This window comes from Planococcus citri, chromosome 1 (assembly GCF_950023065.1).
Source record: "Planococcus citri chromosome 1, ihPlaCitr1.1, whole genome shotgun sequence".
NCBI lineage: Eukaryota > Metazoa > Arthropoda > Insecta > Hemiptera > Pseudococcidae > Planococcus > Planococcus citri.
Genome location: NC_088677.1, coordinates 32071437 through 32098572, shown reverse-complemented (window position 1 = coordinate 32098572; position 27136 = coordinate 32071437). Strand labels below are relative to the sequence as shown.

Here is a 27136-nt window from a genome sequence, read left to right as displayed (position 1 = left end):
GCTCTACTTGAGACAAAAGAAGAGAGGAGAGAGAGGGAAGGGAGGAGGAGAATAAATAATACGGGTTTTATCTCTTAAAATTGAACTATTTACGGAGTGTAAGATCCACAGTAAATGCCATTATGAGCGTCATGCCCAGCGCAAAAGTCGATTAACCAATCGAAACATCGATTCGTGGTCATTTTGAAAATCGTTCTCGATATTTTCAACTTGGCAGGTTTACGTAAAAAGCTGTCCGATTGTCGCATGCGTATCGACGCTCGTAATTGAAAAAAATTCCATCAACTAGAGCTCGCGTGACTTTACCAACACCTTGTACCTGATAATTCGGTACGTACGTTCGTACAAGCGAAACGTGTATGCAAACGGAGCGACCGGCGACCGCAATTTACCCGCAATTAAGGTAAAAAAAAATATATAACGCGAACAAATGCGAGTTGACGTTTTATGTCAGCTGTGCAATGTGTAATGTACGAGTACCTACATTGGTTTAACTGCGTACATTTCGTACTCGTACTCGTATGTGCGAGTACATCTTCTTGCGATGCGTTGCGTTACGTGTTCGCGGCGTCGCGACGCAAAACGTGTATCTAGCCCGCAGGAGGCACATCTGCATCGCGACGTGCGGAGCGGACTCGGGCACGGGCACTAGACGCTGGTCGGCGGTTCTGGTTCACGGTGGTGAATGTCAAAGTTGTCTGATGTTTGTTTCTGTATCTGTTCTCTTTCTCTCTGTTGAGAACTACACACATTTAAGTGCTCAACGTAGTCGCGTCTCCATTTACTCGTAAATATCCGTGAAAAAACTCTGAACGTTAGCCGCCGCCGTCGTCTTACTGTAGGTAATCGACCTTTTTCGCAGCTACGCTCTAGGTAAGTAAATAATCAATTTTTACTACTATTGTGCGTTATACGAATTTATACGAGTACGATATACGTAGACCAACTGTCTCTATATTTGCAATATTTTGTTACAATTTCGCGCGTGTCTTAAAGAATACCTAGGTACCGACGTTTGTGTTTTTATTTCACCGCAATTGCGTAGACTAGTTACCTACTTGCTAATAACTGTCTAATTCGTTGACTGATGCTGATGGGCCTATGAAATCTTTCTTTCGTCTTTCTTCTATCTGTGCAATTATTACTGTATCTGTAAAATATTGTAAGTTGCGCACCTTTGAGTTCATTTTTATGCAATTTTTTGGATCGTGAACGTTGGATTGTTGGAAACAGATGAGATGAAGGGTGGAAATTTGTTTTGTAAGTATTTGAAACAGTTTCATTGAAAAAGTGGGATTTTGGAAATTTTTAGGAATGATAAGGAAACGTTTTTAAAACATCCACCCCCTGCCTCTCTAACAAAAAAGTGTTCGAAAATTTTTTGAAAATTTTCAAAAAAAATTTTGAATTTTATTTTATTTACCTATGTATTGTAATTAATGATAAAATTTGCAAAAATTTTATTAAAAATTGTCTTAAGAATCAATATTTTTAAAGAAATGAAACAATTTTAATTGAGCAAACCTTCACTGGAAGAATTCGAAGAAAAATGCTAATTCATAGAAAAATTATAAAACGATGTTCAAAAATTGTAAAAAATTAATGCAGATTTTGAGATGAATTTTCGCGACAAAAATTTTTTTCAACAAAATAACCTAACATTTAAAATTTTAAAAAAATATATACTTTCTTTAATTCTGATTTGTCATAAAAATTTTCGTGTTCATACTTGAAAATTACCTCAAAACTTAATAGGTACTTATTCAAAATAAAGAAAATTGATTTGAAAATTTTTCAAAATTTCTTTAAAATATTTTTCAAGTGTTTATCCTTTAATTTTGGAAATCAATCACTTCAAAAGGCATAATAGGACAGGAAATTTCGGGAAAACCGAAAATTTTGATTTCTGGATACTTCCTTGAATACATTTCCGCGAATGGAAAAACTTCGAGTCGCCATTTTTTCAAATGACCAATTCCCTGAATCTACTTTCCCCATCCACCTAAACGCATAAAAGTGGAAAAAAGTTCAACTGTTTTTTTTTTTTCTTTTCTAAAAATGTAGAAAAATCTCATTTTTTTTGTATTACAATTTGCTAAGGAAAATCTTTATTGCTGTCAGGATTATTAAAATGACTGATACATTTTTATGAAAATTACCAAAAAAACCGGGGTTCTGTCAAAATAGCACCAAAAAAAAGTTTCTAGTCAAAATTCTCTAAAAGTTTTTTTTTGTCAAAATTGCAAAAAAACAGTTTTTAAGTATCAAACTTACCAACTTACCAAGAAAACTTATTTTTCTCTACCCCCCCCCCCCCGCCCACTCAAACAAAAGGATACAGACCAAGTTGTTAAGTCGTCAAAATCTGTGAAAGAAAACTTTTTAAAATCAAAATTGCAGAAACCCTAGTTTTTTTGTTAAAACTACGGAACCCCCCCTTTTTTGGGTTAAAATTTCCAGACGCATAGTCTTGTTTTTTTTGATCAAAATTATAAAAAAATCAGTTTTTATCAAGTAGTTAGGTACAAGAAATCTCATTTTATTCTCCAAAATTGCCAGAAATCCTACTGTTTTGTGAAAACTGTAAAAAAATATACAGGGTGTCTCAACTTCAATCAGAAAGCTGGCGTGAGGTGATAGTACTCGGCGAGACGAACAAAATTCGTTATGTACACAAGTAGTCTATCTTGCGAATTGAAGGAGCCACGTGCTGCGGAAAACTAGAAATTTACCAATTTTGAAAGATTCGTCAAAATTAGGTATAGAAATGTTTGAATCATTCAAATGATGCCCAAAACCCGTAGTACTCGAGTGGACGAACAAAAAATGTTATGATGACAAATTGCCTATCTTCGAAATTGAAGGGGCAAACTTGATTCAAAATTTCCAAATTTGTCTTGCCATAGATTTTGAAAATTTTGAATCTTCAAATTGTGTTTGCAGCTTAAATTTTGAAGATAGGCGATTTGTCATGATAACTTTTTTTGTACGTCCATTTGAACACTATATGGGTTATTGAAGTCATTTCAATGATGCAGACATTTTCTTACTATCCGTGAATTGAAGAAATACGTCAATTTTGGGCAAAAATTGACCAGTTTTGAAAAATTTGTCAAAAATGAGAAAATGTTTGGATTATTTAGGTCACTTTAGTAACTCATAGCATTTGAGTGGACGTTCAAAAAAAGTTATCATGACAAATCGCCTATCTTCAAAATTTAAGCTGCAAACACAATTTGAAGATTCAAAATTTTCAAAATCTATGGCAAGACAAATTTGGAAATTTTGAATCAAGTTTGCCCCTTCAATTTCGAAGATAGGCAATTTGTCATCATAACATTTTTTGTTCGTCCACTCGAGTACTACGGGTTTTGGGCATCATTTGAATGATTCAAACATTTCTATACCTAATTTTGACGAATCTTTCAAAATTGGTAAATTTCTAGTTTTCCGCAGCACGTGGCTCCTTCAATTCGCAAGATAGACTACTTGTGTACATAACGAATTTTGTTCGTCTCGCCGAGTACTATCTCCACACGCCAGCTTTTCGATCGAAGTTGGAACACCCTGTATACCGCATACCAACTTAATTTCGTCAAAATCTCTTGAAAACAATATTTTTTTAAAAATCAAAATTGCCAAAAGTCTTTGTTTTTTTGCTAAAATTGCATAAACCGCCTTTTTTTGGGTGAAAATTTTCAGAAACCGGGTCTTGATTTTTTTGCCATAATTACTTATAAAAAAAAAAATCAGTTTTTATCAAATTTATAGGTACCTAGCCTACCTACCAAGAAATCTTACTTTTTTCTGCAAAATTGCCTAAAATTCTGTTTTGTGAAAACTGTAAAACAAACTCGTATTTTGTCAGAAGTGCGTAAAAGACTTGTAAGAAAATAAATTTGCACACTTTTTTGGGTAATCGAAGGTGAATTATTGCTCAAGTTGAATTGAAATTGAAGAATTAAGAACGCATGCAATTTGATTTGTAGATTGTTAAATTCTACGCACAATAAATTTCAATGTTTCATTTCTGCATGATTTTATAAAATGAATAGATACTTATCCTAAAATGAAAGATTGTCATATAAATACCTACCTACCTGTAAAATTGTCGAATATTCTGCATTTAAATTCTACACACGGTGAATTTCTGCAGCAAAATGATGAGCAGAATTCTAATAAGAATAGGTCGTCTTCATGTTAATTAATTAATAATATTGATAATGATCGAAAAAATACGATTATAAAATTGCTCCCTCGTCTTCTTAGACTCTCTTTCGAAAATAGGCACCTATTTTGGTCCGATACTTGGATTCGCAAAGTTTCACGCTGATAAATCAATGTTAAGTAGTGTAAGATGCAACTCAGCGGTTATTTCAAAAAACATGAATTAGCACTAGCGCGTGCGAGCAAGATACTTCCCGCGGTGGCCCGTCGGGAAACGCGATGTTACGCGATGTATTTTCTCGGGGACAAAGTGGATTATGTTTCTCACCAGGGTATACATCTCACTGTAATTACCACCCGCTAAACCGAGCTTATCTTTATGCAGTTTGAACGGTATCTGTAGTACTTACTACTTAACCAAGGGCACAATTTTTTGCAATTTTTTAGTAAATTTTAAAATGTGGGTCAGTTGAGCCTGAGCTGCTGCTAAAACCTTGGCCAGTGCATTATTCGTATGCACTAATCCATTTGGTAAACTGAAGGATGCATTCTGTCGACTCCGAATCTGAACGAATGTGCGGAAAAATGAAAATAGGTGGAAAATTTTATCTCGAATACCTATTTTCGCTGTTTGCCGATAATGGCGTTCAACTTTTCGTCGATAATAAAGAAAATATACATTACTGCATTCGCATCATTACGTTTTATCTAATTACGTCGCAATTAGGCTATAAGTAATTATTATTTTTTCTAAATTGTAAATTCTAAACTCACCTATCTACAAATTGAGTGACCTCTAAACAACTTTCGCGTTATTTTAAACGTTTCAAAATTTTGAAAATTTCATAATTCAACTGATAAGTACTAGATATAAATTCTTGAATGAAAAGTACCTTTTCAGTATTTTCAGTTGGCTGAACTACAAAGTGTCAAGTTTCACTTATCTGTGTTTTCCTAAAAAAATTGTCAAAATTAAAAATAACTGAATCAAAAAATTATTATCGTATTTCAGACGTGTGATTTAATTGTTTTATTTTATTCACAAGAGTGTAAGAACCCTCATAGGGTCCTTATTTTAATATCAGCGGAGAAAACAGAAACTGTCTAGTGACCCAGTATAATTTTCAAAAAATCTAAGTGAAATTATTTATTTAGGTATAATGTTTTTTTTTGGCTGGAAAAACTCATATGAAATATTTCAAAATAGAATCCCGAAAACATACCATTCGATATACTTATCACTCGACTTTTCATGATTTTTCGAAATTTGACCCCTTTTTGGGGCAAAGAGGGACATTGTGAGGTGGGACCCAAAAAGTAAGTTCATACCTATTTGTGCTTGGCGACCTCAAAAACATTCCATTTGGTATATTTCTCGACTTCTTGACGATTTTTTGAAATTTTGGCCCCCTTGTTGGAGCACAGAGGGACATTGGGAGATGGGACCCAAAAAATAAGTTCATATTCGTGTTCAGCGACCTCGAAAACATACCATTCGATGTATCACTCGACTTTTCACGATTTTTCAAAATTTTAACCCCCTTTTTGGGGCACAAAGGGACTTTGAGGTGTTGGACTCAGAAAATAAGTTGGTATTCGTATTCAGCGACCTCTATAACGTACTATTCGATATATCGCATGTCCAGATTCGTTTTTCAAATACATTATATGAGGAGCTGAGAATCAAAACTCACATTTGCCAAAAAAAAAAAATACCGTTTTATGGCAGATTTGGATATACCGTTTTACACTCTATAATGTGACATATTCGGTTTTTTTGGATCAAAGTCATTTTGGTGTGAAATTCACTTTCAAAACCAAGGGTTAGAATCAAAACTCACATTTGCCAGTGGCAAATGTGAGTTTTGATGAAAACTTAGTTTTGTTTGCAAAATTCCATAGGGAAAAGTTTTATAACAAGCTGAATTTTGGTACACGGGGGTTTTTTGATACGCTGAACACGAATTTGGGGTGTCCAGGTGAATCCGGTGTACGCTTCCCCCTTTTTTGTGGACCTTAAGCCCCCAAATTTGTTTTTTTTGCGTTTAAGTCCGAAAATATGCAATTTTATGCAAGATTTATGTTTTTTGGGTCACAGAATACGAATTTGACAATATTTTTTTTGTAGGGGTGGGGGATGAGGGGGTTAGGGGGGCGAGAAATTCAAAATTTGACTATAATGATGTGTGATATGTCGAAATGTATGTTTTTGAGGGTGTAGATCACGAATTTGACAATATTTTTTTCGTAGGGGTCAATGGTGGGGGCTGAGGGGTGAAAATGGTTAAAAATTCAAAATTTGACTATAATGATGTGTGACATGTCGAAATGTATGTTTTCGTGGTTGTAGATCACGAATTTGACAATATTTTTTTCGTAGGGGTTAATGGTGGGGGTTGAAGGGGGTGAAAAATTCAAAATTTGACCATAATGATGTGTGATATGTCAAAATGTATGTTTTTGAAGGTGTAGAAAAGGTGAAGGGTGGGGGATGGAGAATTTTCTATTGGAGAGCCGTCAAAGTACCTGGAAGAAAAAATTTGTAACATTTAAACAAAATTCACCATGATTTTTCACTATAATTGACTGTTGTCGTCGCCGGGGCATTCGGGGGCAAAAATGGCAAATGACATCTTGAAATACACTATCTGAAGTACTAGCCCCTGGGATTTCCCGTGCATCTACGTGCAAAAATTTGTTCTATTCCTATTTGTGTAGCAGAATAGGCAAAACACGGAGTTTTAACGTAAATTAAACCTCTATAATGACTTTATAACAACTAAAATCGAGTAAATTGATGAAAATTACTCACTTTCAGTTGAATTATTCATACTTCCCTGTTGGGTGAAATTCCGCGATTCCGCGAATAAATCCGCCAAAAAAACCGCCAACCCGCTATAAAAACCGCCTTTAAGGGATTAGACGATTTACTTGAAAGCGACTTTTATAGCGAACTGGCTAATCCGTCCAAAAACCCGCTTAGCGGATTAATAATCCGCCAAATTACCAGTGAATGTGAGTAAACCGCGGAAAAAACCGCTGAAAAAATCGCGTCTACTCCGTGGTGGTTCGTCTGAATTTTAAATGCAGCTTATCTTTTCTGTGAACGGATGTAGTTCGAGAATACCTGGGGTACCTCCCTGAATTTTTTCAGAATTTTTCATCGAAGGGGAGAGGGGGAGAAGGGAGAACAAAAGAAAACTTTAAATCGCCATATCCCCGGAACGAAAAAATATACCAAAACGATTTTTTCGTCAAATAAGTATGTATCTTTTAGGTCTACCTTCTATATAGAAATCATCGCCAGGCCATTTGGATTGGCGGGTCAAACTCTCAAAAGCTCAAAAAACCACGTTTTTTACGTTTTTCTCAAAAATTATGGACAAACGGCGGAAATTGAAGAGAACTAAAATTGTTCTACGTGTTTTACAAAACTACGCACGCAGAAGTATTTTTGCTTACATCAAGATGGCTAAAAAGTATTCGGGAGGGGGGGGGGATAAAATATGTGAAATGCTTTGAAATTTTGATGAAACATTGTTATGTACCTTTGAAAAAATGTTGGAGCCAAAAAATTTACCCCTCTCCACATCTCTTGCTCACAAAAAAACGATTTTTTTGAGAAAAAATTTAAAAATCATGTTTCAACGATCTTCAAATAAAAGATTACGGATTCACTCAAAATATATGAAGAAGACATGATTCTAGCAACGAGATTTTTTTCAAAAATTGTTGGCCCCTCTGTCCCAAATGAAATTATTTGAAATTCTGAATCCATTCTATGTAATTACACATTTTTAATCGTTATTGCCATTTATTGTACATCGCCAAAAATTTGGTGATTTTTGGCAATTTTTCTTGATTCTTTGAAATATAAAATATTGGCATCACTAAGTACGTTCCAAAATATTTCCTCAGTTTCAGAAATAAAAATACATATCTTGTAATATTTTTTCGTCATTATTGCGAAACATTTGCAAAGAAAATATTTTCAAAAGACCTATACTTGAAAACGTGGTTTTTGAGGTTTTTTTGAGCTTTTGAGCTTGACCCACCAATCCAAATGGTCGGACGATGATCTCTATAGAAGGTACACCTATAAGATCGAAAAAATCGTTTTGGTATGTTTTTTTGTTCCGGGATGACGTCGATTCAAAGTTTACTTTTGTTTCCCTTTCTCCCCATCTCCTACGATGAAAAATTCTGAAAAAATTCAGGGAGGTACCCCCATGTATCCTCCAACTATATTCGTTCACAGAAAAATTTTATCTCAAACACGCGCTGATGCAACATTTTTCCCCTGAAAAGAGCGTTTTTTGGCCCATCTGGTCGAAGGGAGTAAGATGAGGGGCGGGTTATGGGCCCAAAATTATGTTTTTGGAGTACTAAACATACCCTGTGAGTTATCAAAATTCAAGAATACTTGAAACTAATTTTTCAAAATTTTGTTTATCTTTTTACAAATACTTTGATTGACTTTAATTCAACACAAGTAGTCAAGTACCTATTGCATTTGTTTTTTTGATTTATAAAAACTTGGATTTTCTAATGCACCTTACCCTAGTAAATTATAATTGAATTCAGCAATTAAATCTAAAAAAAAAAAATTGACAAATTTGTAGTTTTTACACCCCCTCAAAATGACAATACTGGCTAAAATATTCAAGGTGAAAAAATTCCAAAAAAAGTACGCATGATTTCATTTTTTCATCACGTACGTACAACACCCCCCCCCCAATCATCGTTCAAAAAACGGCGTCGCATCAAAGCCAGCGTCACATCCTGGTAACTTTAAAAGTGCCCATCCGCTCCTGCTTATATTGTTCAAAATGCAGTATGCTCAACGATAGGCCCCGTAGTCTAGTGGTTAAGGTTAGGTAGTTAGGATCGTAGGGTCGCAGGTTCGAATCCCCAGTTAGGTAGGAAATTTTCGTTGATATACTGACACGAAAATTGTGTCAAAAAATTGCTAAGTGCAATGTAAACTGATTCACATAAACACAGAGTTGGCGCGATTCGAATCGCGTGAAAGAATCGAGAAAGAATCCGATTTTCACGATTCGAATTGGATTCGAATCGCGGTTCCCCAAGTCAAAAGAATCGGGAAATGCAGGAATCCGATTCCCTTTTATAGAGAATCGCACCGCCTCGATTCCCTGCGATTCCTTGCAGATGTTTTTCACGTGTTAAAACAGTGAAATGTACTGTTTTTAATGACTTTTAAGTGATGCATTTGCATTTTGTAGCTCGGGACTGATGACATTTTTTTAAAGGTTAGCTGTTGTGTGAAAATATCTTGAATCATCGATTCTATACAGTGAAGGAATCGCGCAATGTAAGAATCGGATTCAATTTAATGGAGAATCGCGCCTTCTCGATTCCCTGCGATTCCCTGTTCACAGCAACAAACGAAAGAATAGAACATGCAAAATGAGCATATACCAAGTTGGGGAGATTACTCATTTCATTTCAGATTCATTTGTGAAGTCCTGAAGTTGAGAAAAATTAGTATTTGGGAATCGGAATCGGAGGGAATCGAGAACCGCTAAAGAATCGGATTCAGAATCGGATTTGCTTTGTGAAAGAATCGAGACTGGAGAATCGCGATTCTCCCAAGTATGAGAATCGTAATTCAGGAATCCGATTCTGACGAACCAAGGAATCGCGCCAACTCTGCATAAACATAATGCATATCAAACGCATTAATTATTTTTAAAAAATCAAAAATGTACTTGTATAGTACATTGCACCACAGTTTTTTCTCAGTGTATCAAAAATCGCGATATCAAAAAACCGCCATATCAAAAATCCGCTTTACCGCGATGACGATTATTCTGCTTTCAAATTCCGCATTGCGGAAAAAAAACCGCCATAAATTCCGCTTAGCGGTTAGCGGTTAGTCCCAAATAGCCGCGACGGATTTCTTGGCGGGTTTCATCACGGATTTTCCCCCAACAGGGTTGGTACATTTCGACATATCACACATCATTATGGTCAAATTTTGAATTTTTCACTGTTTTCACCCCCTTCATCCCCCACAATTCACCCCTACGAAAAAAATATTGTCAAATTCGTGATCTACTCCCTCAAAAACATACATTTTGACATATCACACATCATTATGGTCAAATTTTGAATTTTTCACCCCCTTCACCCCCCACCATCAACCCTTACGCAAAAAATATTGTCAAATTCGTGATCTACAACCACGAAAACATACATTTCGACATGTCACACATCATTATAGTCAAATTTTGAATTTTTAACCATTTTCACCCCTCAGCCCCCACCATTGACCCCTACGAAAAAAATATTGTCAAATTCGTGATCTACACTCTCAAAAACATACATTTCGACATATCACACATCATTATAGTCAAATTTTGAATTTCTCGCCCCCCTAACCCCCTCATCCCCCACCCCTACAAAAAAAATATTGTCAAATTCGTATTCTGCGACCCAAAAAACATAAATCTTGCATAAAATTGCATATTTTCGGACTTAAACGCAAAAAAACAAATTTGGGGGCTTAAGGTCCACAAAAAAGGGGGAAGCGTACACCGGATTCACCTGGACACCCCAAATTCGTGTTCAGCGTATCAAAAAACCCCCGTGTACCAAAATTCAGCTTGTTATCAAACTTTTCCCTATCGTCGTAATTAAAACAGTGAAAAAAAATTTGATTGCAAATCTTGGAGTCAAAACTCACATTTGCCATTCTTTGTCTGGATATTAAAGCAGAAGGGAGCTAGGTGAAACTCAGTCAACACAGGGAATCGTGTGCTAGTAGCGTTATCTAATGATTCATTTTGGTATTATAAGTTTTTTCAACTGGCAACACTACTAACTCAGTTTTTTGCGTTTTTCTCAAAATCGTTTATGGTGGCAAATGTGAGTTTTGATTCTCAGCTCCTCATATGATTCAGTTGTGTGTTACTTGAAAAATCAAGCATCCCCCACCAACCCCTTGGGAGGGTTGAAGACCAAACCAATCAATGGTGGTGTGATTAATAGTTGGGTGAGTAGACTTTGTAAAAAAAATTTGAGCAAAAACGAATGATATCAAGTGGTAACTTTGATCAATTTATTGGTGTAGAGAGAAGATAGGTGGGAACGTCGTTCCTCTACGTGAGGATTTGGTTCCCTTATGTACCTGTCCGGGGTATGCTCGGCTAATTAATACCCTACACCTTCCCTCGTACAGATTGTGCATATCACTATTTATCCACACAATAACTTAAACGCGATAAATCACTTTTAACACTTTATTGAGCTTCATTTAGTGAACATTGAAAAAGCACTATTCTGTAGGTAATACCTAAAGCTATAATAACACACGCGTCCGTGCAGTTCTGCTCAAAAGGCTCGTTGCCTCAACGTCCGTTCAGAGGAGCGATTGCTCTAAGCGACCTAAGACAACTGCGAAGCAGACACGGCAGTCTGTTTCGGTCGTCCGCATCTCGCGGAACTAATCCGCTAGATGGCACTGTACTGGCAGTGTTACCGACGACCGAGGGCATATATTCCCTGCTATAACGAGTACCTTGGGTCCTCACCTACCCTCTACATATGCCCCGGCTGCGGGGACCCGCGTAACCAGAGGGCGCGTCTGGGCATCGAAGCCTAAAAACCACGACAATATCGACCGGTGGTAGAGGTAGGAGGACCCACTGCCCCGCTTCGCTGTACAGAAAGACCTCAACGACCTTTTTCAAAAAGAAAAAGTACACTAAAATATGTCGTCCACCGTGGACAGACATCGTCCATTTCCCTAATGAGCCTTGTTTTCGCAGAACTGACTTCTAATTCTACGACAATCTCGCGGTGTATAGGTATATAACAAGTGTAAAATACAAATACACAAATACAATAAAAAATTACACAAAAATAGCATTCACAAAAAATATAACAATGCAAAAAATTACAAAAAAAAACAAAAAATTCGCAAAAAGTATATAAAAAAAATTTAGGAACATTAAACCAAGTTAATTCGAACCTGTTGATCCATTCTCCTGCGCGTTGACTGATGATCCTCTTGACTGGAACCACTGGACTGGAATCGGCACGGTGAATAAGCTGCTACTTCCATCAATGTGATGCGGACGCCGGGAACAGACACTGGGAACGGACACCGTGACAGGACACTGGGATCGGACACTGGGTCCGGACACCGGGATCGGACACCACGACCGGACACTGTGAAACTGTAGGACAGTTGTCCACGTCCATGTTGTCTGTGACAACTCGGCTATCTGAGACTAACGTCCGTTATTGTCCGTTATAACCAACAGAATTTTGTCCGTTATTCTTTCTTTCGTCCAGTTTTACGTCCTATTTTAAAATTCGTCCGTTCTATTTTAGAATTCGTCTGATCCATTTCGTCCGGCTCACAAAACTCAGTCTCACACACTTTTTGGATCAATTTGCTCTCTGTTCACTCATTTTCGACCATTTTTGAGTGAGCTGTGGATTACTCATCACAAAAGAAACGACTCAAAAACGTCCTTACATCATTTAATTTTTTCAACAAGTGAACAACTTGTCCTTGGCAACCTTCTATGGACAACCATTTTCAAAACGACCTTTCAATGTTGTCCATTTCAAACACAAACAGAAATAAAATCTTAAAATTAAAAAAAAATTAAAACAAGATTAAAATGCGGTTAAAACACGTCTATCGACTAATTAAAATAAAAACTCTGCACCAAGTACAGAATCTGGAATTCCAATAGATAACGTCCGCTCTAACGTATGCAAGGGCATACACAGAGGAAAGAAACGACCATTTCTTAGAAATATGCAAAGTTGTTAGAGCATATTTATCGTCCATCTAGATCTTATTTAGGACACACGTCCTGGACATTGTCCTATACCATCATTTGACCAAATCATCAAAGTTTTCATATAGCCGGACAAACATCATCCTCTGAAAACCGTCTAACTTTTCCAGCGCCATATAATTTACCGTTTTTTTCTTTTTTCTTTTCTTGCTGGGTGGTAAGTTTGGTGAGACATTTTCTTTGTCCGAGGCGTCCTTTGCTGGATTGTCTGTGTCAGTGACACCGTCCGTCTTACTAGTGGTGTCCGCCACCTGGCTGTCCTGCAAAGTTTTCTTTTTACGACCTCTCTTTTTATACTTTGTTTCTACATCAGCAAATATTTCGTCCACGTCTTTTTGGACTCCTATTGCCTTTTCAATACATGTCCGCATCTTACTCTCCTCTGCTTCGCCAAGTTCTCGTCTTGAGCGTTTTCTCAGCTTTTGGAACTCCTGCAGTTTTTTGTCCCTGGACTCTTTTTCCTCCAGTTCATGACGTCTTTTTTCACGAGCAAGCTGTCTCGCTGCTCGTTCGGCGGCCTGGTCATGAATTTCCATGTCTAGGACTTCGTCTTCATCGTCCTGTTCGATCTCATATTTTTCTCTTTCTTTCGGCGTAACTTTCTCTTTAATTTTTTCAATTAGAGGCCTTGCATCCGACTTTGATTGGAGCTTAGGATCCTCTCGCAGCTGTTTCTGTTGATCGACTGTCAGATACAGAGTCATTTGTCTAGCATTGACTATGTGTTCGTCCGTGTCATCCGCTACACTTCGGACTCTATAAGCATTATCGCCTACATGCTTTTTTACCAAATAGGGACCGTACCTCTTTGGAAAAAGCTTCTTTGAAACGCCCTTGTCATAAGATGACTGCCTATGCTCAGTAAGCATAACCATGTCACCTTCTTGGTAGCAGATCGGATCACCATGTAATTTATAAAATGCGACCTCATCTTTCGACCTCTGTATCTTACGTCTTTCTCGGATGTAAGAAAGTATCGCCTGTCTGTCCGACATTTCATCCACACGCAATTCCAGCAGCTCTTGAGTGTATACGGCCTTCCTCGCAAGCTTATCGGCGGTGTGATTGTTCCGATCAAAACTCCTAGCCGGAGTATATCTCAACTCAAAACGTTCAAATTTTGCCTTTAAATCCAGGATTTCCTGGAAAATTTCTTTATGGCAGACAGGCTTGCGTCCGGCATTTTTCCATCCATTCGTGCGCCATTTTTCGACATTATGATTTATGGCTGTTGTAAGGTAACACGAATCCGAGAAAATTTTCCCACGTCTGATACCTGCCTTTAACATTATTTTCATGGCAGTGACAAGTGCCAATATTTCGGCAAGGTTATTCGTCGGCCTATATTTCGGGTGTCTGACTCGTTCGGAGACATTAAGCTCTCCAGTTGGAGTCCAGGCTATTCCAATTCCGGCCACTGCACTGTCCGATCCATTGTTCGAACAAGCGCCATCGACTGCGGCCCACACATAGCCTTCTTCGTCCGTGATCAACTGACTAACGTCCATAGGGTGTTCAAGTAGCAAGCTACTTGGCACCGACTGTGGGTTGCTAGCAACCAAGTCCTGTTGTAGCTTTTTTAGCAGGTACTTAGCGTTGATTTTTGTAGACTTAACCGGGAGGTTGGCCAAAAATGTGTCTTCAATGCCCCATGCCTCATTTGGCTTTACACCAAATTCAGTAGGGGTGTTGTTGATTTCGTCCTCAATTTTCTTTACATGGACATGCCATCCATGGTGACTATAATCATCATTTTCGGCCTCGTCATTGATTTTGACACGGAGCCTATCCCCAATAATTCTCATGGTCCTTTCGACCAAACTAGACTGGGGGTTATAGGCTGTCGTATGCCCGACCTTGATTTCATGCGACTGTAAGAGTTCATTCCATGAAGAACTGGTGAACTGAGATCCGTTGTCCGTTATTACCTTTCGGACTTTGTACCCTTTGTCCTCTACGTCCTTCAGGACAACTTCCATGGCTTGCACCACTTGGTCGGCTGGGACATTTTCCAAAGGTACAATCCAGACCTTTCTGGTAAAAACGTCCTTAACTACCAGAAGGTAGCGTGGCTGTCCGTGCTCATTAGCTATAGGACCACATAAATCGGCTGATAGGACGTCCGCAATCGTGTAGGACTCTATTTGAGAAAACTGTAACCGTTTTCTTTCACTATAGCCTTTGTTTCTCTTACACGTCACACACTCACTTGTAATGACTCTAGTTGTCTTGACAACATTCGGACTGTAATAGAGTCTTTTGAAGACAGCTTCGACCTTATTGGCTCCAATATGTCCATACATTTCATGGAGATATACAATAGTGTCTCGGAATAACTCGTCCGGCATCACAGGTACTCTTGAACCGTCCCTGAACTTTCGAAATAATACTTCAATGTCCTTTTCGCGGACCAAAGCATATTTCTGTTGAATCTTCCTTTTAGACTCCAACTGCTTAGCTGTCATATCGACCTCATCTGCTAAGAGTTTACGGATGGTTTTTGAACACATCCGGTCCTTCCTTTGGAAGATGTCTATCCGACTGAGATGGTCAATAATTTCGTCCTTGATTAAGTCCACCAGTGATACCTTTTCTGGTAACATATTTGTCCAGTCACATTTATAGACAGTTAATTCCGGAGCTTGGACTCCATACCATGCCCCTCGAACCTTGTGCTTGAGATCATACGTAAGATCATAGCAGTTTAGTTCAGTGATCCAACCGGCGGCCTTGCGATGAACTTTTGCAAGTGTTGTGAACTTATGTACGACCGATTTGATGTCACTTCGGACATGTATCTTTCGTCCATGTAGCCAAAGCTGCAACTTGTTAATAATTTTTACAAGTGCAAACATTTCTTTTTCGACCAGTGTGTAACGTTTCTGGTGATCTTTCAGTGCACAACTGGCAAACATAACGACCTTATCTTCGCCATCAATGTTTTGGAAGAGTACACCATTTATGGTGTCCTCAGTTGCGACTGTGTCCAGGTGGAGATCGTGTCCTGCCTGTGGAGCCATTAATTCAAAGTCCTTCGTGAATTCGACCTTCAGTTTCTCAACTGCGTCCTGTTGGTCCGGTCCCCATTTGAATGGGACACCTCCTCTTACCAGATCATATAACGGCCTTACAATGTCCTGGTAATTAGGAATAAAACGACTATATATTCCTGTGAGACCAATTAAGGACAACACCTGTTTAACGTTTCCAAGGTGTACTTTACCAGTTCGTTTCCATGTATGTTTTTTAATGAACTCCAAGAAACCTTCGATTTTCTTGTTTTGTTTCCCAATCTTTCCAGGCGACAAATTGAAACCAAGATGGTCCGTCGACCTCGTGAAAAATTTGCATTTATTAGGGTTTAATTTGAGTCCGTGCTCTCTCAGGATGCCAAAAATCAAGACGAGAAGTCTGAGCATCTCTCTAAAGGTTAAAGACCTCAAGAGAAGATCGTCCACATACTTAGTCACACCAGGTATGTCTGGAATGATTGAATTAATCATTCTGACAAATTCGGCAGAAGATATTTTTAAACCATAAGGAAGTCTCAGCATATGGTAGACACGTCCGTCGACTTGGAATCCGCAGTACTTGCGAGACTCTTCGTCCAGCAGTAGCTGCCAAAATCCGGCAACAAAATCGAGACTACTAAAAAATTTAGCATTTCCGTCTGACGTGATAATCCTGTCTATCAGTCCGGCCTCATTGTAATTCGGCTCCAAAATTGGATTCAATTCGACTGGATTCAGACATAGTCTTATGCTACCATCCTTCTTTTCATTTGGAACCAGGGGATTGATGTAAGTGGTGTCTGATTCTTCGGCTATTTCGTGTTCCAACATTTCGACCAAGGCCCTTCTAATCTTTCCGAGTTGATGATTAGAAGGTGTGTAATTCGGACCTCTAAATTTTGGAATATTGTCCGGGTCAATAAACCTTAGCTTGACTTTTGCCCCTGTAAACGTCCCAGGGTACCGACTAAATATGTCCTTGAACTGTATAAGCTCATCAAATGCTTCGTCCGACTCTTCTTGAGTAATCCTTTTCTCCCTAACAGCGTCATTCAAATACCTTTTCAGGTTCTTTTCATAGACATCCGGACCATCGTCCGCAGGCGACCTGTCCTTTTGGAAGAAATTGGCAAGATCGGCTCTATTGACAATTTCAGTTATTTCTTGAACGTCCTCTTTATCAAATGCCAGGCGATTCGCACTCAATTTTTGAGCCCTACACTCGTCTCTTGTCAGGAACGAGAGCTTTTCAGCTACCTTCGACCCTCTCGGCTTGCAACTAGCTGTTCTGGCCTGAAAATCTATGCTAATGCCTAGTTTTTCAATCGAATTTGTTCCTAAGAGGAGCAGATTATTATCGCCAGGTAAGACAAAGAATGGAATCTTTAACTTGTGCTTACCATATTTCAATGGAAGGACTAGTACCTTTTTCCATGAAAGGACGTTTCTATTGTCGGCCAGACCACAACTTATTGGTCTTTTCAAATAAATATACTCAAGGTGTTCTTTATAATCCTTGATCAACCATTCGGCCGTTTTTTCTGATATGGCATTCGGTACTGCCCCTGAATCCAGCTGTATTAACAATTTAGTGTCCACAAACGTGAGTGGAATTACACAAGTCTTTGCTTTTTCAAGACCTTCCATTAAGCTTCTCACATTCGGATCGTCCTCGGCTGGATTAGTAATTTTGTTACTTTCATCGTCTTGGTTGGACAAACCGTCCGTTCTGTCCGAATTGTCCGGACCATCTGTCTGACCTACTGTGCTGGACAACACTTGGTTAATGTCCAGTGTGTCTTGTCGACCATTGGGGACTGCCCCATTACTTGACGACCTGGACTCAGTGTCAGGGTTGTTTCCTGTCTGACTTGTCCGCGACCCATTCTGTTTTTTCCATTCTTGGAAAGCAAGTTTCAACTGACTGTGCCACTCTGGTGTGAGTTTCACCTCAGAAGGTGTGAGTTCTTCTATCACCTCAGTGACAGGACGTCCGCCCACTTTTGGTATCTTTGCTTTCGTCTTCTCATAAGTTTCTTTCTCTCTTATGAGGTAGTTGTCCTCGCCCTCTGTCACTATTTGGGCAGACTTTTTCGTCCGTTTTTCGAGACATTCTTCGTCCAAATCTAGTGACGACCTTTTTGGCTTGAACTTGTAATTATAACATTTTTTAAGTTCGAAAAATAATTCTTCCTTTGCATGATGATTCGGATAGTAGCGTCCTGTCTCACGACTTTTATGGAACCTATTGTTCCTCGGCATTACATATCCGTTTTTGTCTGACTGAAATTTCAGACGTCCGTCTTCCAGTTTCTTCATGCGTATGAATACTGCGGCCGGAGTCCACCATAAGGTGGTCGTCATATTATCGCACACATCTTGAAATATTCGTCTCATTGCAAAGTACCGTTTTGAGGACACTTTCCTCTCACCTTCCTTTCTCAGTCTTACCATAGGGTAAAGTAACTTGATGTCCACAAAGCCTTTTTCTTTGAGAATGAGCACAATTTCTTGAAGATGTCTTCTCAATTGCTCATCTCTTATAGAACCGTAATTTAGCTCGGACATACCCAATGACAAAATGATCTTATTTTTGTCAAACGTCTTGCTCTTTATGTAGTCGCGTATTTTCGTCAGAGTGGAGTTTTCTCCGATACCAACGTCCTTCGTGTCATCTATATCGACCACCCTACCATCGCAATTTGGTAGTTGAGATGCAATGTACTGAGCTAATGCATCTCCGAGTATTACATATTCTTCAAATGGAATTTCACATTCTGAAGCGTCCGTCCCTTGAGAGGACTCATCGTCCGCATCGCTTTCAGCAATGTCCGCGTCAGGTGAGACGTCCTTCAATTCCATTTTCAATTTATTTGTGACTAATTTAGGTTTTGACTTCTTGCTAGAAGTAGCATCACTTGATTTACTTCTGGCGTCCGTTCCATTACCATCTTTTGTCTGATTTGACCTAGCATGACTATTCAACCTACTTCTAGACTGTCCTGTACGTCCGTATTGCACTTGCTGCAGTTGTGATGTTGGAGTTTTCGTGATAAACTCCTCATACTTCGTAAGTTGTATGAGACGCATCGCAAATGGGATCAACTCTTCTCTTTCTTCGTCCTTTCTGAAGCGCACTCGCATCCTTTCGTCCATTTTCCAATACACAGTGTCCACAATCCAGCTTAAATTCATGTCCATGTTGGACAATATTCTTAACCAATTAAGCATGGTACCAGCTACGACCCTAGACGACTCATGAGGCACTTCTAATTCATTTTCAAAGTAATGCATTATTTCGTCCTGTTTACTCTGACTCCACTCATGTCTGAGAAAACTGTCTCTCAGCTGGTAATACCCTGTAACACCATGATTATTTGTTTTCCATACAGCAACTGATGGATCAACAATCAGTTGCCAAAATGCTGTACAGTACAAGACATTGGATGCGGACATATCTTCCATTATGCTCTCAAACTTTTTCACAAAAAGATGAGGTTCAAACCTGTAAGACTCGTCATACTTTATGTTGAGTGACTGTAAAGTACTCATCTTAAACGACATTGTACCTGCAGCAAAATCTATGTCATAACTTAAAGGCACTTTAGCAATACACAACGCCATATCTGTCTGTAAAGTATTCGGATCAGTTTCACTTGAAACTGTCCTATTCGGCCTGTTAATGCTAGTAGATGGTAAACGACTAGTTGGTGATACCGACCTAGCTCTGGGTTGCAAAGCAATTCGGCTATTGTCATAAGTCTGTGTACGTCCAACTTGTAGACTGAGCCCAACATTGTCATCGTCCGTTCGAAACAACTGGTGGGTACCGGACACACCATTTGGATAGGACATATTCGACTGTGCGCGGACACAGGACCTAGATGCCCCAGAAGGGGGGAGGGAGCTTGACCGTGTATTCTCATTCATACCAATACGTCCGTGTAGCAATAGGCTACCGACCATCGGGTTATTACTAGTCTCAAAACGTCCGTACCCATCCAGATCACGTCCGTGCCCACTCGGACTACATCCGAGCCTGTCTGAACCACGTCCGATATCCAACTGAGGACACGGACCAATGTCTAGTTCAAAACCATCACCCCTTTGCCTATCATTCGTTTCAGCAAATGTTACAACATGCCGCCTACCTCTTTGTACTTCAGTAGGAATGTCTTGTAACGTCCGTGACATGGACTGTCCGTCTAAGCGACCATCAAACAAGTTTGACATATCATTTTCACTAATTCGGGAATAATTACCTATATTATTACGACTATTTAATTCCATTCTAGGTATACTTCGGCCGATGTTATTACCGAATGTATTATTTTCAGTATTATTGTGCAGCTCAGAGCAGAAAAAATCACGTCTGCTCATTATTGCATACACTAGATAACAAAGCCAGGTATAAAACGACCAAACGGAGTAGGTACAAACGTGAATGAGTGTACACTACGTACCAACGACCTTGAGCAACGAGTATGCCGTTCAAACAACGAACCTACTAACGTTTTTCACTTTTGAACAGGTTGCACAATGTCCGGATATTTTCACGTCTTTGCATGAAACACAGGACAACGAACGGATGTTTTGCCTTATCTTAGTGGCAATTTCACGTCTAGGTATACCGTTTACGGATAAAAAACACTCGCGAATTCGATTTTAAACGTATTACGAACGTATTTATTACGCGAATATGCGAAAAATGATGATAAAAGATACACTAACCTTGTTGTTGTGTTGTATATTTCACTGGATCGTTTTTTCTTCCTTGAAAACTGAACTCCTACAGCTGAATTAGTCTGTATACAAACTCCGACGAATGAAACGACCTTTTCTAACCAATGTAGGTGGAATTTTCGCATAGAAAACCAATGCGTCCGTGTTACAATTTCCAACACAAAAACGACCATATGAAACGACCATATAAAACGACCAAAAACGGGCCCAAACCCACGTCCGGAGCGCCAATGTAGAGAGAAGATAGGTGGGAACGTCGTTCCTCTACGTGAGGATTTGGTTCCCTTATGTACCTGTCCGGGGTATGCTCGGCTAATTAATACCCTACACCTTCCCTCGTACAGATTGTGCATATCACTATTTATCCACACAATAACTTAAACGCGATAAATCACTTTTAACACTTTATTGAGCTTCATTTAGTGAACATTGAAAAAGCACTATTCTGTAGGTAATACCTAAAGCTATAATAACACACGCGTCCGTGCAGTTCTGCTCAAAAGGCTCGTTGCCTCAACGTCCGTTCAGAGGAGCGATTGCTCTAAGCGACCTAAGACAACTGCGAAGCAGACACGGCAGTCTGTTTCGGTCGTCCGCATCTCGCGGAACTAATCCGCTAGATGGCACTGTACTGGCAGTGTTACCGACGACCGAGGGCATATATTCCCTGCTATAACAAGTACCTTGGGTCCTCACCTACCCTCTACATTGGACTGTCTTTCCACCCCTATTTTTAGACACCCCTCTTGAGGAATGGGTATCGAGCGTAGCATCAAATTGTCGAGAAGTTGAAGGGGAACATTTTTAGTCATGGTAGTTTTTCTCGTAAACCTAATATTTTCGGCTGCAAGTGGTTTGCGCACAAATGGGGGAAAACATAACTCGTTTGCGCACAAAATTAGAACTCGTTTGCGCACAGGAAACTTAGGGGCATATAGGGACAATACGACTCGTTTGCGCACATATTTTCCCTCTCACGTTCACAGGCTTAGGACTGTCAGCTTTAGGCGACCCACATTCCGACTTCCGCAACTTTGATCTTCAAGAACTTTTGAACGGTAGAAGGCAGAACTTTCGATAAAAAACCATTTTAAAAAGCCAAAAAGGATAAAATAACAAACGTTTTACTGTATTAACATACCTATGTGTTTGTTGAAAATTTTGAGTAATTCTAATTCAAAGTTCAATACTTACCATCCGCGGTTGGTTTTTGCCTTGTTTTCGCAGCTTCAAACTTCTAGAACTTTTGAAGGGTTGCATGTAGAGCTTTCGATAAACACCCACTTTAAAGGGGATGAAATTACGAACATTTTGCAATATTAAAATACCTGTGTGTTCACCGAAGATTTCGAGTATTTTTAGTTTAAAGTTGGCATATGTAGTATGAAAAAATTGGGTAATAGAAGTATTCATAAAATCGTCAATTTTTCGCGAAATGACAAAAATTTAACATCAATCGATAGTTAATATTATCATGTGCTGAGATGTAGGTAAAGTACCTATCTATCACAGAACCCACTCTATGAATTTTCACATTACAGCACTGCTTTGCTATATCAATGTAGTGACTAGTGACCCATTCGATGAATCTAAAAAGCTAGGAACTATGTACAATAATTGTATACATGTGCGCAAACGAGTTGTGGTCACTACAGCTACCCTGTGCGCAAACCACCTCTACCTGCTGCGGTTATTTTCCCCCATTTGTGCGCAAACGAGTTACGGCCATATTTTCGGAGTAAATCGCAAAAAACGTGAATCGGAACCGGTTTTAGCCCCCTAAAAAAATTAGCTCCAGAGTTAGAAAGGTCGTTTTTTTTTTGGTAGTTCAGGGGGCTCATCTGAACACATTCCCGAAGAAAAAATTAATGTGCCAATTTTTTCCTTTTTAAAACCGCTATTTGCGTGCTCTAGAGAAACATACCTATTCAAAATAGAAGATTGCCATATCTAGTACGCAAATGTCTATAATAATTATCAAAAAAGTATTCTTTTTCCTATTTGTGTAAAAATTGGTACATACTCGCAAAATGATTGCAGTTTTGAGATTACAGTTGATTTGAAGGATAAATGTCTATTTTGGATAATTGAAAACGCTGGAAACCCTTCAATATTTCAATCAAGTACTGCAGAGGGCTAGGCTAGGCTAGGCTAGGCTAGTTAAGGATCTACAGCACTTCAAACACCAAAAAGGGAGGAAAATTAAAAAAGTAAGACTTTCATCCCTCAAATTTTGTTTTTGAAATGCTGGTGATCCTCAACTGGGCCACTCTGTGGCACTCCTAAAAAGGCATTTTTATACCTACCCAATTTGAATTTAGACTCCAAACTAGTCCCACAGAAGGGGATGAAATCTTTAAAAATTCGAAATCATGGTATTAAAATGAAGGTCTATGAGGTCTACGGTCACTATTGGTGAATTTGGACATCTGATTCATGTATGTACAATAAAAGGCTATTCAAAAAGGACGAAGTACCCACCGGTATTTTTATTCATTTTTTATGATAGGTAAACGTTTTTTCTATTTTTGGTGCGCTGAATATCGGCCTCTGGCCCCAGTGTGGGGCAGCTGAAATCGTCTGAAAAATTGAGCGAAATCGATGACTGACTTGAGTGACTGAAAGGCTCGCTTACGTACCTATAAAAAAAAGAGAAGAGGGGACCGCGAGTTGCAAAAAATTGGGCATTGTGGCACAATTTTTTTTGTTTTGAAAATTTCTTGTCTTGACTTTCTAGATCCCCTGAGTCTTGAAAATAAACTTTTGACAACCCACTTCGGGGAAAGACGCAAATCTGTCTGTTTCTGTAGGTAACTACACTTTATACATTAAATTTCCATGGAATTGTCAGAAATTTCGTACCCACCTACCTATTTCACGTAAAACTAGTATATTTTTTGTGATTTATCACTGTCAAACTGGTCGAAATACAGAATATCGTATTGTTTTCTTCGATATGATTGTGATTATCATGCGGCTGCGTTTTATTTTTGTTTCAGAACACGAAGGTTTGACGATAAACCCGAAAACACGGTAAACCTGGTGAAATAAAAACAACAACTACGACGACCAATTGGCGACACTTGGCCAATAATGATAGGTGAGGTGTATGCTGATTACACGTAAAAACAATTACCCGAGTGGAAAAGTACATTCAAATTACACGCGCCCGTACATACCTATACTCTAATTAACTATTTGCTGCGTGTAATTTGGAATAATTAACTAATAAAGCGGCTTCTTTCTACTCGCCATCGAGATCGACCAAACAAAAAACTTATATTTACTCATCGTTTACAACGTTGTCGTCTTTATTTGTGCAAAGAAGACATCGCACGTCTGACCTACCATCGCATCGTGCCCTACAACATTTTAAGAAGTCATAAACTCGTGAACGAGTAGACATCACTATTCGCCATCACCTCTTCCTCTACACGTGAGCAAAAACAAATACCAAAGCAGAGGCGAACGAACCATCGCGACAGACAAACAAGACAAGCGAAGCAAAGCAACGCTGGAAAACGGACAATCGGAAGTACCTATCTGTAAAGAGGTTGCTTTGTCTTAGGTCACCCAGCCTGGGAGCAGCGAATTCGCGAATTTTATAGCATCGAACTTGCTGTTGTTGTTTTTCTACTCGGTCGTCGTACCGGTATTTGCAACGGTAATGCAGAGGAAATTGCGCCGGCGCTCTCAGTCGCAGATATAATGACTTTCTGACTGGTATTCGCGTTTCCATTATCGAAGTCCAAGTCGAAGGCGTTCGATCTCGTTAGCATAATATAAACCTGAACCTGCACAATGGACGACGAGATAAACAACAACAACAAATTAAACAGCGACAATATACGAAAGATCATCGACGTCTCTGTCACTCTGGAAGAAAAATGCCCGGCGTTATTGGATTTCGACCCGGAGTACCTCAGATCGCTGTTAGAATCAGCCGACGAATTGGCTAAAATTTTACCAGGCTTTCACGTACCGTTACCAGATACAGCTGAAATCCCTCCATTGCCTAGTTGGGTCAATATCGAAATGGTTAAAAAAGGTCAACAATTCGGTCTAAAATATCTATACGGTTTGAACTATTCGCAAACTTTATCGTTACTGTATTTATTCGCAGCGCCGGATGGCCTACAACCGTTGATATTCACCGAACGATCTCATACTCCTTTTTTAGCCCATAAACGATACCTTTCGACCGCTCTGAGGGTAAACAGCTGGTACGAGACGGAATTCTGGAAACCCTCGACGAGCGGATACGATAACCTGAAATCGGTCAAAACGTTGCATTTACATGTTAGTAAACGTCTGAGTGAAATTCCCGAAAGCCAGCTTCGCAGCAAGTGTAACTTGGAAGAAAAACTACGACGAGATCGCGAATGTCAAGATATCATAGGCGGTGGTGGTATGACGACTGATGGAATGCTGTGCCCTCTACGACCCATACTGAGGGTGGATTTCGAAAAAAATCCCAATTACAATGCTCCGTTCGCCTACTTCGATAAAATCATGAGGAGCTCCTCGGAACGACGCATTTACCTCAATCAATTCGAAATGAGCGTTACTCAGTTCGGTTTCTTCGGACTGATGTTAATGTATCCGGAGAAATTCGGTGCCCGGAATGCCACCGATGAAGAACTCGAATGCTTCGTACATATGTGGAAATTGATAGGATATTTGTTGGGTGTCAAGAACGAGTATAATTTTTGCGACGGATCTTTAGCTCAGGTTAAAGTAAGAGGTAGGCAATTCATCGACTTGGTTATGAGACCTATGGTTGTGCGAGTCAACAAAGAATGGGAGCATATGAGTAGAGTCGCGTTCCTGGGTATCGAGAAATTCACCAAGCTGAGAATAAATTTCGAATCAACTATGTTATACTTCTGCTGGGTTTTGAACATACCGACGCCGAATTTAATGCAATATGTCGGATGGAAAGAGATAAGTTTGTTTCGTGTGACGAAATTCGTCATGACTGAAGGCTGTCGCATACCCGGATTCGCTACCTTATTTAATTACAGAATCACCAAGAATATAGAAAAGGCTGCCGTAGAATTCCATCGATCGAAAAACAAATCCAAAGAATCGTCTCGCTGCACTACCGAACAACGTCAAACGTTCAGAATGCAGCAATTTGATTAGCCTAAACATCGAGGCCAAAAGTACCTATATCCCTTTATCATCGCGCTGATGTGAGATGTGAAGTAAGCCAACGTAATAAGCTCGTAAACCTAGACGATGATTTTGTTGCAATATATGCAACACTCGTGTATCCTGTATAATCAACTCGATCACAAGCTGTTGAGATGTTTCATAAAAAAAAACCACACCACACGAATACGACTTAATGGTTCGCAATTTACACGAATATTTCTCAATGGACGTACGAGTACCTACCTACATTACATACGAGATCAGCTGGTACGTTGGATTTACATATAGCGCAGCGCGAGTACCTACCCGACCTACCACACCATGTTGCTCCATTTTGTAGCTCGGTTTTGCAAAAGTACATTACTTGCGTGCCCATTTGAGTGATTGTGATTGATACCTATTTATTCGAATCTCAAATCGTATAGAATAATGATTTATTTATTGTACGAGTACCTACCTAAATACGAAATATAGTGTTAATTTTTATACGTACAACATACCATAATCTGTTTACATAGGTGCCTTTTATTACCTATAGTACCCAGGTATTTAAATTATTTACGCGTTATCTGCGTAATTATGTAAGAATAAACGATATTTTTCATTCGAGTGCGTGTCTCCATATCGTTTTTATTTATATTTTTATTTCATGGGCGAAAATAAAGAGAACGATATACCAGGTAGGTAATCATAAATCAAGAGTGATTAAGTTCCTAAAATTTTGAATGCTAATTTCGAAACATCCGGGGAGAAACCTTAGACCCGTCTAGGTATGCCTAAGCTAGATTGCAAATCACTGAAAAAATTCACAAGTGTCATGCTAGGTCACTAGGTTAAATTGAAAGTAGTTCTGTAGAGAGAAGTGTGTGATTCGAATAATTTTTATTTCATTTTTCTTTCCTTACAAGGAAGACACTTCAACCGGCAAAGATTTTTTTCGACTGCGGGCATAGAAAAATCGAAAGAATATACGAGGTATACATTTTCCAAAAATACATCGCATCGGGTTAAATTTCAAAAGCTCGAATTTCATTTTTTTTTTTTAAATTCAAATTTGGATTATTTTCTACAAAAGATTAAAATTTTATTTAATGTAAGACAGAAATCCGAATTTTGATATAGTAGGTAGAGGTTTCAAGATGTTCTGGAGCCTCCAGCGGATTTTGGGGCTTCTTTATGCAATGAGGAAATGTCATAAAAAAGACAAAAATCAAATTC

The 27136-nt window shown here is 39.0% G+C and overlaps 1 protein-coding gene across 1 annotated transcript; it reads left to right on the top strand.

Annotated features, from left to right (window-relative positions):
* The first annotated feature begins 444 nt into the window (after window positions 1-444).
* Window positions 445-26527, top strand: LOC135831392 (uncharacterized). Its single transcript, XM_065343834.1, has 2 exons — window positions 445-873; window positions 23761-26527. Exon 2 carries the CDS (start codon window positions 24563-24565, stop codon window positions 25904-25906), a length of 1344 nt encoding a protein of 447 aa, XP_065199906.1. The 5' UTR covers window positions 445-873; window positions 23761-24562; the 3' UTR covers window positions 25907-26527.
* The last annotated feature ends 609 nt before the right edge of the window (window positions 26528-27136 follow it).